Consider the following 14,848-nt stretch of genomic DNA (forward strand, 5'->3'; position numbering starts at 1 on the left):
TTATTGCCGTCCTATTTAAGAAGTTCCCAGCAGACATTTTTCTAGCTACAGACTAAATGCCAATAGGATCTGATTTCCTAAGAACCAATAGTGAACGACAGATACGCTTGTGTAAAGAAGTTCCTGAACAAGATTCCAAAGATAAATCCTTTTGTTATGAAAAATATTATAAAGAATTATACTTAACAGGGAAATCTGAATGGCTATATGAGTACTCAGCTACCTGCCACACATTTACATCAAGGAAAAGCATTTTTCCCACCAGTGGAAGAATTTAACTGTGTGGAATATGGGAAAAAGAAAAAAAATCCATTGTGAAAGGGCTCTTTCACCATTCCAGTCAAAGTGTATGTTTCAAAATACGTCAGCTGGACAAACAGAAAACACAAAAACAAAAGATGATTAAAAGTAGTGTATCTTCACCTAGCAATTGGTAACTATGTGTTCCAGCAAGAGAAAACACTGGGAAAGCTACTGGAGGAGTTTTCCTTTGGCTCAGGGAACAGATGAGCAAGAGTTCTCCTAAGGCACCGCTTACAAAGCCAAAAGCTGTTAAATTCAGTGGCGGCTGAAGCAAGTTACAACACAGTCTGCTCCAGCCTATGTGGACAGAGCCAAGCTGCAGTATAATAACATTTAGGGAAAAGAGAGAGGGAGGGAGGGAGAAAACATACCTTATGATTTTATCCAAAGTCTGAACTAGATTCGTGGAGCTGTCTCAACCAAGTGAGAAGACAGAGGTGAAGCAGGCTTTCTGCTCAGACCCTGCTCGCCTCTAACACTGCAGATTTCAGAGTTACATTTTCTAGTATTTATTCAATTGAGTTTTCAATTCCAAAAGAATAGGGACACTTTCTTTGGAAAACTATGCCACTTACTGTCCCTAGGGAAGGCTTTTCCAGTCCAATGAAACTCCTCTCTCCTGACATGCATTCTGTCTCAGTTAATCTAATTTTTCCTATATGACAGTTTACCATCCCAAGCAGCTCTAACTGGTGCTTTTTGATTAAACCACTCCTACAGCACTGCTTTCTCCATGCCATTCTCCTACAGGAAATCTCTCTCACAATCTGTCCTTGCACATTTCTTCATGTCCATGGTTCATTTTCCTTTCTCTTCTCAGAATTTCAGTTCAAACACATAAAATGATGCATAAAAACTAGGAGGAAGTGTAAAAAGCCCTTGAAGTGAAAAACCTGCTGGAATTGAGAACAGCAGCGAAGGACTGTTTTCTGGTCAGCTGTGCAGCTCTATCTCATTACATAAGCATGAGTGTAAAATAACTCCTATTTGTGTAATTTCCACTTAATTAAAGAATTAGCCTGAGCAAACTCTACTGGCACTCTAAGGAAGACAGAAAGAGTTAAGAGGATCTCAAAGGCTTTGACACAATGAGTAAGATGCTATGTCAGCCAGAACCAAGTTTTAGGATTCCGTAAGAACAACAAATCAGCACAAGTTCTGTTTTAATTTTATTTCAAGGAAGCAGGGAATAATAACATTCAAACAGAACTATGAATGTTAACACATTTTACATCAGGCTCTTGTTTAACTTTCACATCCTCCTATATGTGAAAGCTCTACCTTTCAAAAACTTTCAGAAATGTAGAATATAGAGTATAAGCATGCAGAATGGGAGCCGCCAGGCTCAGCCTGCCATTTTCCAGCTGAGGAGAGGTTGTTGAGAGAAGTTAGCACTCCCTGCCATTTTCACTTACCTTTTTCTGCCAGCTAAGCTGGAGCTCTTCCCATAAATCCCAGTAACTTCCCATCAGTTAATTTTACAATTTTGCCAGAAAAATACGACTTCCCATATCTCAAGAAATTATGTGGTAAAGAACATCTGTGTTGTGGCTACTTATTAGGAAATCTTGATGGGCTAGCAGTGTCACTTTGTGTTAAAGTGGCTCTACAATTAATTTTTTATTACCCTGCATGCATTTGCAATTTACAAACCCGCTCTGGAACTGTCAGAAATAAGGCACGCAGCATCAGCCCCAGTGAGGGGTGAGACTAACAGTGTGTATGGTTACTGTGTTAACATAAAGGAAGCCAGAAATGTTAAACTTGTCACAACTGCTCAACAGGATTTTCTCTCAGTACTACACATCTACTATAACTAAAGGCCTAAGAAATGTTTTAACCTGACCTCCTAGTCAGCAAAAATTCGGTACTTCTTTTCTGTGGTGACAGTCGGATGTGGCAGCGAACATCCTCCTTGGTTTCTGGGTGACCTCCATGGACACGTGCTAACTTTCTACAATGTGCACATGCACTTCAAGTGCAAGTTCAGAGTGTACAATTTCCCTCCCTGAAATTTTATTATTTTACCCTTCCTTCTGCTTTTTGTTTTTTTTTCCTGTTCTTATTAAATCAAAGAAGGGATGATTGGTTTCTAAATTAATTTACTAAAGGGCAGTGAAAGATGGTGATGGCCAGAAGGATGGGAATAAGCTTCTAACAGATCAGAAGGGAGGGAGAGCATTAATGGACAGATGTGTCTGGTAAGTTTCCTTAAATGCAAACATGACAACTGCCTCAAGCCTGATTCATTACAAATACAGGCCTGCCCGTCATGGTACAGGGGAAGAGCTTGTACTGTTTCTTGAGTATTCTGCAGCCTACCTTTTCACAGATGAAGGGAAAATTGCAGAAGGAGCCTGTCAGCAGCATGTTTATAGGAAAAATACAGTGGACTCTGTTCAGCCCTTGCTCCCTCTGCAAACAAAATAATTCCCAGTAAAAAAAAAATACAAAAACAAAAAACAGGAGGAACAAGAAATTTACATCTCGTCTCCCATTCTCCTGTCTGAAGAAGATGTGGGGAGCTGAAGCTTTTGTAGGAAGCCATCTCCAAAGCCTGCACCAGCACCCAGAGCTCTTTGGGGAACAGCTCGGACCAGAAGCACAACACCCTGTGCACAACATCCTGCGAGTGGGGCCTCTAAATAAAGAGCCCAGGATACCACAAGAGATTCACTGTGCACCCTCCATGTCAGGCGTGGGGTTGGCATGGGGAGGCTGCTTTGTAACTGGCAAGAACAGCATTTGAGACTGTATTTATGTTTGGGATTTTTACAGTGATTTTTGCATTTTGTGACTTTTTTTTTTGCATATGTTTGGGATTTTTGCATTTTAACTGACCTAGTTCATCACACTACCCGAATCAATCAAACAGGCATGCTTGCTTGCAATTTGGTTTTCATTATCTTTTGGGGTTCTTCCGCCCCCACCACCACTTTTTTTTTTGGAGGGGGGAGTACTTTTTAACTTCAAGATAAATTGTTCTTCGTCAGTAACAGAATTAGCCATCCATCTTGGCTGGCTGCACCTCCAGTTCACTTTCAGAAACCCTAGGATAGGTATGCATTTTACTTTGAACTTCCTGCTAGACTGCATTTGCACTTACTTGAGTAAAAAGTTAGAACTTCCACATCTCTCACTGCCTGAGGGAACCAAAAATATTAGCTCTGATTAAATATTTATTTTGCAGAAACATGAACTATATCATGCTACAGAAAATTATTTTGAATGATACCTCTTCAGCAAGGCTGTGACTTACGGCTTTTCCTCTTACTGAGTTATACATTCAGTCAAACTACAGCTGGGCCAAGAAAACTCTGTTTTGTTTTGGCAAGGCATCAGACGGTATCTTCTGGTTTGCCAACACAGGCAGAATCTTGTCTAACTGTGGGATGCTCTTGGATTTACTACCTATTACCGAAACTATTAAGAAGCACTGAGAGGTTCCGGCCCCTTTTACGTATTCTTAGTCGAACCTCATTAGTTTGCAGGCTCTCAATTTGCACCCAAAAATACAGCAGTCTTTTCTCACCTCCCAGGGAAAATTTAATAGCAGAGTGTTAAGTCTCATGTTACTAGGGCTTCATTACTTTTACAAGATATGCTAAATAATTAAAATGCACTTGTCAAATAAGTGATTAGAGAACACTTTGTGCTGCAGCGTATGTTTTTACTGTCTGTTTACCTCGACTGACAAAATTAAATAATTCACATTAAGTCTCCCACACAACAGTGTGAACAACTCAGACCCTGAAGTTGCAGAGGGGGAGGGCTGGAGGACTCAAAGGGACAAGTGTATATAGGATGTAATTAAAGGAAGAGTGCTGGATTAAAGCCACAGAGGAGGAAATTGAAACTACAGAACCAAAGCTTGCTCCATAGAATGAGAATGACCTAAAAGCAGATCTAGCCAACACCATTTAGATCTGCAGCAGCTTCTAAGCAGGCCTTCTATGGAGTCTCAGACCCTAAAAGTGGCAGAAATGCAGGGAGTGGGTACATACTGCTTAGAGAGAACAGGACTAACGATTTTCAGCCCAGCATTGATTTTCTCAACCTTTACTTTACCTTCTAAATCATCTGGCTGTAACAAGCTGCACATTTGAATTGGCATTTCAGAGGACAGGCCACATTCTCACACACTTTTACAGTAATATATATTTTTCATCAGAAGGCTTTGACTAGTGCTAGTACTAGCATACAATAGTCTGAAATATCCTGTAATAACCAGGATCCCTCTTGAATAAAAGAAGGGGGCTACTACTGTGTAAAATGACAAAGGGAGAAGAATTACGTGAGCAGCCCACCCTTCCACCAGGTCCAGGAGAGAAGACTATTTCCACAGTGCCAAAAGACAAACCGGATTTCTGACACGGTGCCCGCTGTCCTACCTGCCCCTCTTCTCCACGACACGGGCAGGTTTTAGGAGCCCACTGCAGTCAGTGGGATGACCCGCACGGCCAAACGAAGCAGACGTATGCAAACCAACAGCGGGCTGCCTCTCCCGCTGATGGGAGTTTATCTGTTTGGCCAGCCCGTCAGTTTTTCAGAAGCAATCTTCTGAAGGCTGCCACGATGGGAGCCAGGGCCGTCCTCCCAGGGCTGTACCGAGCTGCAGGACCCGGTGCCCTGGGATTTTAACATCATCGTGGTGTTCAGGTTGGACTCAGTCAATGAGCACACAGGCACAATCTGCTATTTTTCAAACGCACTCGTCGCCAAAAGCCACGTTTCCATTAAGCAGGAGGGAACGTTCCCGATGCTCTCGTTCCCTCACGGCATCCGAATTTCCCTGAATCGACACTTTCTGCGGCGTTACGCAACAGCGAGCAGAGCACGCTTAACTCTGATCTGAGCAGACACTGCCAACACAGTGTAAGCACCAGGGCACTTCTTCACGCTGAACTGTGCTCTAACACAGCGTGGGGATTAAAAATAAAAGGGGTACGTTTATTTCCTGGAAGGGAACAGGCAGCTCCCCAGACAGAATCGTAGCTTCTTGTACAGGGGTTATTAAGTAAACAAAGTACAGGACACAAGATTCTACAGCTTTTAAATGCAGTAAAACTGAGCTTCTAATGGAAGCACCATTCTTCAAAATAAATACAAAAATCTGGGCTAGCAGTACATTGGAAATGAGCCAAAGGAACTCCCCAGACCTCAGTACAGCTCCTCATTTTGTCGTCTGAGTGCTTTCACAGTATTGCCTGAACCAAAAGAAATGACATGGAAGCTCTCAATGATACCCGAAATTAATTTTGCAGCCTCATGTATCACTGTCCAGTAGAGGAATTTCTTCTGTGTTATGGAAGACTCTTTTCTTTTATATTAAATAACTTAGCCATGAGCTTTCACACAGAAGAAAACAGCAGTGATTTGATGGCTCAAATACATTTATTAACAGAGACAGCAATTTTCTTCCCATGGCACAACCTCCTCCCCTCCTTTTCCTAACTGAGGTAGCCAGTAAGAGTGACTCTGTGGTAGCAAAAACCCATGAATAAAGACATCCTGAAGTTTGTTTTGAAATGCTCTCCGCAGCCGGTATTATGGCTATCGGGAATTTGTGAAAACCACAGGTGTGTATATTTTCAAGATAGACTGTGCATAAAAAAATATCATACTAAAAAATCACAACGGTTACTTCACAGCAAACAGCCAAACATGTTTGAGTCCTGACTAACCAAAGCTTTCTCTCCTTTCTACCTCACCACAGCTGCGAATCCCATACCTATCAGCAAGGGTAATTCACCTTTTCATCCTTTTCCAGCCTCTCATCCGTACCTAACCTTTCCCTTCTCCTTGAAAGTCTGTGAAAGCGGGTGTAGCCTCCATGTGCAGAGACACAGACTTACTCATCTCATCCACTTCGCTTTGGATTATCAAGCGCAATGGCATTTCTCTTCTCTGTTTTTGCTCTTCTTTTGTTTTGGTCTAGTAATTTTTATAATTCTAGTTTAAACTGCAGGTGCCAAAGTCAACCTCTATCAAACAGGGACAGCAGAAGTCGCAGGAAGATGATGCTTCAGGTCTTCGTACTCGTCACCCCAGAGCAGTCCTAATTCAGGTGCACCACCACAGGCACCTGCGTGCCAGCACTGCACCAGACTGCCCCGTCTGCCATCACAGTTAATAGGGGATGCCATTGCTCTGCCTGTCCTACAGCCACGTGTAAAACATATGAGAGGGTTATGGGGTTATTCCAGGAAGGGGGAGCAGCAGGGATGGTCAGAGGACAGGAACAAGCCAGGTACAGGCTGCCCACCACCTGTCGGCATCACATGCATCGGGACACAAAATCTTCTGCTATGCCTGGGCTCTCCATCGAATTACCCTGGAGAGCTCTAGCTTCTGAAGGTTTAACAGAACAGCTTTTTTTTGCAGGTTTTTAAACAGTCAGGATGACATGAAAATGCTCCTGAACTATTTTTTACACACACATATGGTAAACATAACTTTCAGTTATTACTTCTGTCCTATTACTGAGGAGTTACATCTACAATCTGTAATAGATGCTGTGCTATATAGGTGCAGTAGGATGACATCACTTTGATCCCAACTTGATGGATTTTTCCACTTGCAGTATCTTGCACAGTAATCCCCAATTAATGTTGGATGTTAAAATTAATGATTTAACCAAAGTAACAAAAAGGACTCAGAGCTATCCTTGCTCACAGTATTTTTGCTCACAGAACACAGTATTTCTTCTAGTAAAGAACTACTTTTTGATCAACTGTTTTTAAGTATTTTCTCTGAAAAGGATCTGCTGCCTCTTATCCGGTAAAACAAGGATGCACTTCCCTGTAGCAGATGAGAACTGAAAGACGAGCACCCTCCACACTCCACCAGTATTCCATGCAGGTTCCAGAGCAAACACACAGGTTATTTCTTTTTCAGTTTGGGGGAGAGCAAATTACTTTGTATTAGGAATTCTGTATAATCTACTAGAAATTTACCCTGCCCTTGCTACTCATATGGATATTAAGATTTCAGATACAGCACTTCACTACAGAAAGCCCTACCTTAAAGATGGCATTATGCTCACAGTATAACTGAAAAAAAACCTGAGTTTATTCAAGATGTTAGTTTATATCACAGAAGGGATTCAATAAACATCATATATAAATTATTACTTTTCAGTGATCTTAATACAAATGCAAACTACTAAGGAAGCCAGTGGAATACTAGAAGATTTATTAAAAAAAAAAAAAGTGCCTTTGGACTATGCATCTACTCAAACCATAGCAGAAACTGGTTCATTGCTATCATGCATCAATGCAGCATGCAAAACCTGTCAACTCAGCAGCACTGTACCCACCACGGAGCTTCTTCATGGATCTGCTCAAAGACTTTTCAGCCTTTCAATGGATCACGGTAAGTCACCACTGAAACAAGAGTGAGCTGCTTCAGCGATGATTTTGGAAATTCTGTGGCTGCCTGTACCACATAAGAGCCTTTGTTCATGGATATGTGGATTTAGAAGGCCTGAAGGAACTATTATGGTAATCTGGTCTGACTTCCTGCCTGGCACAGGCCATAATACCTCACGCAGCAATTTCTTTACAAAGCACAAGAACTTGTAACTCTACTAGAAGATATTTCAGAAAGAGATCTAATCTTGATTTAATTACTCTAAGTGATCTACCACATTCCTTTCTAAGCATTTCCAATGGTTAATTACACCTACGGTATCGTATTTCCAATGTGAACTTGCTTATCTTGCTGTGTTTTTGTCTGTTGGAGCCCTATCCTATCTCCCTACATAGATATTTTTAGATATTAACCACATCACACCCCGAAATTCTCTGACTTGAGATAAATAGTTTGCCTGCCTGGCACATCAAAACAGAGATTCCTGAATCCAACGCACACAGCTGCTGGGGGTTATTTTTCCTGGTGGTATTACAGATAGCTTTTGACTATATAGACTAAAAGAGAAAAGTCAATTCAAGTACAAGAAGAAGGCACTGAAGATCTTTAATAAGTTTTCCCAGCTTTCATAGCAGTAATGCGCTTGTAAGACCTCAAAATTTGGGAGAAATAGCACTGCAATCTGGAGGGTTTCCCTTCTAACTTAATTGATTAATTCAAGCTCCAACCAGATCATTAGTTCCTAAATACTGCAGTTAACTCATAAAGAAATCAATGGCCTATGGCAGGTGGTTTTCTACTACATCAAAATCACTTATAAATCCTGTTAACAGAATGAGCCAGTACTTCTGCAGGCACTGCCAAGGCAGGAATCCCGGAGCGTACAATATGTACCCTAAACTACTTCCAGTTGTGACTCCGGGAAACAAAATGAGTAAATTTCCACTACTGCTGTCATGCTATATTACTTACACATATTACTTAGACGTTTATATTGCTGTAGCATACAGGAGCTCCGCATAAGGCTCTCTTGTGCTAGGTGATCAACTAACAACAGAGAGAGCTTAATTCGTTTTTGCAACATTTGGCCAGTTCTTGTATGGCTGAATCCTGGTGAGGAGACAGGAGGACTTGTGTCCTCTCTGGATCGTGGACGCTGATGAGATCAGTGTACAAAGACTGCTCAGAACGAGAATTTCCTCTGGCATTTACTAAATCCCTGTACTACCCATGTGATTCTCAACACATTAAAGTTCCTTAGCTGACTGTATGACAGAAGGGCTTTCAGTCCTTTGCACGGACCTGGTGCAGAACAGCCGCATCTTGCTGTCTCTCAGATACATTATGTATGCACACACCTTTGTAACTGCAAATACGTGCACATGCACATGCACTCCGTGTACCAATACACAGCAAGAATATCCAAAGCTAGGTTGTCTGCTATTTACAACATCACCTTCAAACCTTCCGCAACAAAAAATGTGATATGACACCTCATTGCTTTTTCACAACGCTTCTGTTTTTTTCCACTAATATTTCACATTTCTACTCACTTGTGGCTTCAGACAGTTTACATTTTGCATAGCTTAACTGTTTTTCCTTAGCCTCCCTCTTCCCTATTCCAAAGATGTCCCTTGGAAATATGGAACACAGTTCACGCAGATGTATCAAGTTTTATTGGTTTAATATGTCAGCAGGTCTAAAACCCCTTCCTTTTAATCACACTTCTGTTTGGAAGATGTTTGACTTGAAATAGGTGCACAGAGTCCACATAACCCCAAAAGCTTTTACTTTAACAACCAATAAAAAACAATTCAGACAAACATGGGTAAAAAGGAAAACAATTACTAATAACACTTCCCTTCCTCAGTATCCCATGAATGGCTACAAAAACTGAGGAAATTACCTGAAAACCAGTGACTGAAAAGTAACCGCATATTTCTGTTACGCTCTGGACAGGTTCCTACTGCAGCTGCCTGGCTGAACAACTTGCTGTCACACACCTGATTATAAATTATTTGACATTGCTGCTTCACAGTCTAAGCATACAGCTTTAGATAGTGCAGCACATGAAAGTCAGCATCCTCACTAGTGATGAAAGAAATAAAAAGATTAAAACCCCATTTTTTAAACGCCCCTTCTAGTTGGTAACAAACAAAAAGAGCACTTTCTGTCTCTTGCTTAGCAGTAGGTACATACAGCATCAACTTCCAGAATGCAGCTTGAATCATGTCATGTGGAAGAGGAGAAAATATTTACTCCTAGACGAATTTGCTCCTTCTCTAAAGATCCATTTAATTACCTGTGTAATTCATAAACTCTGACCACCATATCTCATAAACCAAAAATCTGTTACAAGTTACTCATCAGCATATATTCTAATGTTTCATTTTCAAACTGCAAGAAAGTTCTCTTTACAAACAAACATTTTAATTTCCTGAGTAGCGAAATTTATAAAGTCTGAAGAAAAATAATTACCTGTAAATTTTCCACGGGCAAAAAGAAGTTTCCAAATCTATGCAGGTATCTTATTGTGATTAAGAGATAAAATACTGGCTCAGTAACCATAAAAAAATCGACAAATGTCACTTGAGTCATTCTGCAATATTACCTTCTTTCTTTTTTAATTTGTGTTTTGTCATACTGACCCACACTGTATCTAGGATCCGCTCTGAAATGCTTAGCATGTTTGATAAAAATTAAGTACAATTGACTTGAATATTTTACTAAAGTGGAATAACAAATTCTTACCTTATTAGAGCTTCATTTTCTGTTCTTTCACTGAAAAAGAGTAAAGAAATGTGTATTAAAGATCCGTTTGGTAAAAAGTACTTTTCTTTATTTCAGTTTCACTTCAATCAACACAAAGCTATGGGTGTCTTTTTATATAACGGAAATGAATTTCCGTTTTTTTGATAGTTAATCATTCTCAGCAATTTGGAAGGTATTTATTTACTTATTTATTATCTTAGCTAGCCACTGTTTCTGAACAAACATTTCAAATACTCTGGAAATAACAATACAAACAACCAATTTAGTTAATTCACCACCTGAACTGCAGGCTGGTTAGGTATGCTTTGTAGGCTGTTCAGTGTTTGTATTGCTATTACTTTTATTTAACACTGGATATTTTTTTCTTTTAAGATGGATTTGCATTTCAATATGCCCATTCAAAGCTGGAAGTTTTGTTGTTTGTTTTTAAATAAGGTAGGTTCTGCTCCATCCCAAAACAGGTAAAGTCAGCGCCAGCTGTGGAAGAATAAAAACATCACACCATTTTATTAAACATCTGCTTCAGCTAATCCATTCTAAAAGACACATTTGCTAAGTTTACCAATGTACATCATGAAACCTCAAAAATAAGTAAGCTGTAACACTCTTCTGAAAAAGTTCGAGCTCAGAATGACTCAGAATAACTGATGGATTTTGAGGCCTGCAAAAATAATAATGGAAGTAACCCTTAATTTCTTTGTGACTTGTTCAGTCCTTCACAGCCAGTGGGGGCTACTTACAGGTATGGAAGCATTATTACTGGGAACTAGATTCTGGTAACTCTGAAGTAAATGGGAATTTTGGCCACTAATATATACAAGGACAGAATTACACTTCATTTGATTTCATTTTCTAAATTAGTACGATACACAGCATAAAGTAGAAAACAAAAAGGCAAGTCTAATAAAATGACAACTATTACTGGTAGTTGTTGAAAAGCAGAGAAAATCACAGTGAGCCGCAGGCAAAGTGTCTCAGCCTCTAGCACTCTGTGTACGCCTCGCTGGCCATCAATCAATGCATTTAGGGTTTTACAGAGGGAGGGAAAACAAGAAGAGAACTTGTTCATCTTTGTCAAGGATGAATTCAAAGCTTGGCCTCAAAGCATGGGATCAGTGCCACGGCTGAAGATACGAATTCTCAGCTCTGCAATAAAAATACTATTCTGCAGGGGACAGAGGAGTTAATAACACAGTCCTCTTAAGAATGGCTGTGAATCTGTTGATCTATGGCAAGAAAAGCTTAAGTGAATAGTAGAATCACCTCTTTCCTTAAGTTAGAGCACGTGCACCGAGTATTTTATAAGGGACCTAACATGGGCCTGTGTCAGAAAAAGAATGAGTAAACATGAAAAGAGACATTCATGAAGTACAGAAATTCATTAGATTAAACATCCATTTTGTGAAACGGCACAAGATCTCATTTTTAAGAATCAGCTCATCAGAGCTGACATTTACAATGTCTGATTTACCACAACTGAGCATGTGCACACGTGTGCCTACAAAGGAAGGAGAATAACTATAAGGTCATTTCATTACTTAATAAAATATATTAGAAGTCATAGGTTTAATTTTCTACTGCTCTTTGTTCTAATCATCTAATAAAACATGCATCAGCTCCAGATTACTTCACACTTACCAATCTGGCCTTGGGTCACCACTAGAGATAACTTAAGACAGGTTTTGCATACGTTACAGGAATCAAGGGACAGGACCAGTAGGTATTGTATCACTGGATGCTACGCAGGATTTCAATAGGATTGAACGGGATTTATTACAGCATGAGCCAAATCCTTCTTACCTTTCTCACGCAAAACATCCATTGAAGCTAGCCAGAGTGCAGCTGAGGACATCTTATGTCTCTTATTCTTTGTTAGTCACCTGTCCCAGTACTACAGTGGCCCACAGCACACAGTTTACAAGATCAGCATGTGACTTCGGGGGCATGGAAAGGAATATCTTACAGGATGGCCTGTCTGAACCACAAAGCAGGTTCAGAGGGAAGACTGAAGAAGACTAGAAATCATTCTGGACTTGTGACAAGATCCCCAGCTTTTGAAGCGAAGTATGTCTATGCTAGAAACACTCACAGCATGGACTGCTTTGAAGCATATTTAACTCATCCTACGTGCTTTTAAAAGAAGAATGAAAGCTGACTTTGGCAGGTTTTATGACTTCAGAAAAAATAAATAAATAAATCCCCTAACATGCTTAAAGAAAGAGTTGGCTGAAGTTTACCTTATCTGGTCTAGCAGCTAAGAGCAATCTATAATGAAGCCATGAGCGCCCCCCATCGCATGTTCTCACGGGACCCACTACTTGCCCAGCTTGATGGTCCCAGCAGCAATTTGGTGAAGAGGGCCACTTCCAGAGAAAGAAGTGCACGCTATTGTTCTCCATCAGGTAGCAGCAAGCTTCTTTCCATCTTCAGATGACCTAGCATCTCGCCAGTCGGAGATAACCGCCACCACACCGTGCCCAAAACCACGCTGGGTAAGTGAGGCCCCAGGCACTCAGCAGTCCCTGTAGGAGATTTGTCAGGCCTCCTGCCCTACCTGCCTCTGACACCTCGGCAAAGAGCTTCACGTGGGCTCTCTGCACCTGTGTAAAGAAGATAGCATTTCCTGCTAACCGTCTGCATTGCTTTCGTGCTTAACGACCTCCTTGCTTAGGTGGAGAAGAGCTCAACAACAAAAAAAGACATTTTCATTGCAGTATTCAAATGTGTCATATTTCCAAGCATATGTCTCTTTACAGTAAAAATTGTACTTGTTGCCTGCCACCAACTGCATTAACTTTGGATGCACTCTCAGTGTTTCTGCTAGACTGCCTCAAGAGCACAGCGCTACCACGGAGCTAAACCAAGCAGACTACTGTCCGTGCTCAGTGACAGAAGGCTCTGTAATTTCAACAAGGTGTTTAACGTCTTCCTCTCAATTCAGACACAAAAAATCAAAAATCTCTTTGCAAGCTCCATCTTTCTCGGAACAGCTCCTTACGAATCAGTTTTATAAATACTAAAACTAACACTAAAAACCTACTGACAGAAACTGTTTTAACAGTGTGCTTCGCTACTGATGCTCTTCATGAGTCTTCTTAGAGAATGCTCACCACCAACTGCAGACAAACCACAGAAAATTAATACTGCCAAACTGATTGGACAACAGAATTGATATAGATGAAAATTTCCTCCTTTACCAGACTCAGAAAATTCTTGACTGCATGGAGCTGTATGCATAAAAGGGTTCTTTCTTGCTTCAGTCATTCTTATTTCATCTTTCTGTTGCATACTGTTTAGAAGACATTGCAAAGCTGAAGCTATGGCAACATCTTACCATTCACCAAAGCATGGTTTTGATCTCTATAATGAATACATCCAAATAGCTAAAACAAGTTCTTTCCAAATGATTAAGCACCTATCCAGTACACAGTAGGACAAAAGGCATCCAGGTGCACTTCACAAAATTTAGATATAAATTACATATTCTGCCTGCCTTTGAGCAGGTAGGGATGTAGGGATGAGGGCACTCCTCTCCTCTTATACATACATCATTATCCAACAAAATACCATTCATCCTATTTCAAATTACTTCTATGCACCTGAAATCCTTCACAGGCCACAACTGGAGAGACACAACTAGGGGAAATCTTTAAAGTTGCCAAAAGATCCAAATCTTTTCAGTTTTCTAGTCTTCACCATTGCCCCAGACTTTGCTTCAGTTTACTTCTGTAGCCCCTGCAGGATGCTCTGATGCTCAGAGCTCCACAAGGAGACTGACTGAGCAAAGCAGCTACAATTTCCTTTTCCACAAAAGATCACAGAAAGCCAGCTGAGCCTGGAAAGGCCACTGAGTTCTCACTCCATAAGAGCTGGAGCTGAGGAAGGAAAAAGAAATGGGTGGGGGACCAAGAATCCTGACCAGGAGATAAATTTATTCCCAAAGCCACCCCATTACTTTCAGCTTTCAGTGCTACTCTTTAGCAGCTCCCACTAAGAATTAAAATACACAACAGTAAAAAATAATAATTAAAAAAAAAAAAGGGAAAATCTCACTGACCTCCCTTCACATGATGCAAAATCTGCTGGCACAGAAAAGCAATTTAATCCTTCCTGCCCACCACTCTTGACTCAAGGCCATTTGATTTCACAGTTCCAGCACTTGCAGCAGTTAGCAAGTTGTGCCATGCACTTTGTAGAGTGAAAAGCCACTGCTGCAGCATGCCGAAGTCTGAACCGAGACAGGCACTTTCATTTCTGAAACACAAGACGGTCTGAATTGTTTGGTGCTTCCTTACCGTGACTCAGTCTCTGCGGGTATGGGAAGGCTGTAGATATGCCTGTTTGCACAGCCCAAGCTCTCTGTAACATACAGATGCATCCTGAGAACGTTTACTGCTAGCAC

At 40.8% G+C, this 14,848-nt stretch overlaps 1 protein-coding gene across 2 annotated transcripts in view; it reads right to left on the reverse strand.

The window, feature by feature from the left end:
• The window catches only part of LOC308189595 (uncharacterized protein), a 102,815-nt gene that overhangs the window by 59,530 nt on the left and 28,437 nt on the right, over positions 1-14,848 (reverse strand). For both annotated transcript variants that reach the window (XM_080579757.1, XM_080579756.1), the window contains exon 2: positions 10,426-10,455. In XM_080579757.1, the coding sequence (XP_080435883.1) occupies positions 10,426-10,455 (30 nt within the window). The remainder of the gene's footprint in view (positions 1-10,425; positions 10,456-14,848) is intronic.

This window comes from Anser brachyrhynchus (assembly GCF_964034855.1).
Source record: "Anser brachyrhynchus genome assembly, chromosome: 2".
NCBI classification, from domain to species: Eukaryota; Metazoa; Chordata; class Aves; order Anseriformes; family Anatidae; genus Anser; species Anser brachyrhynchus.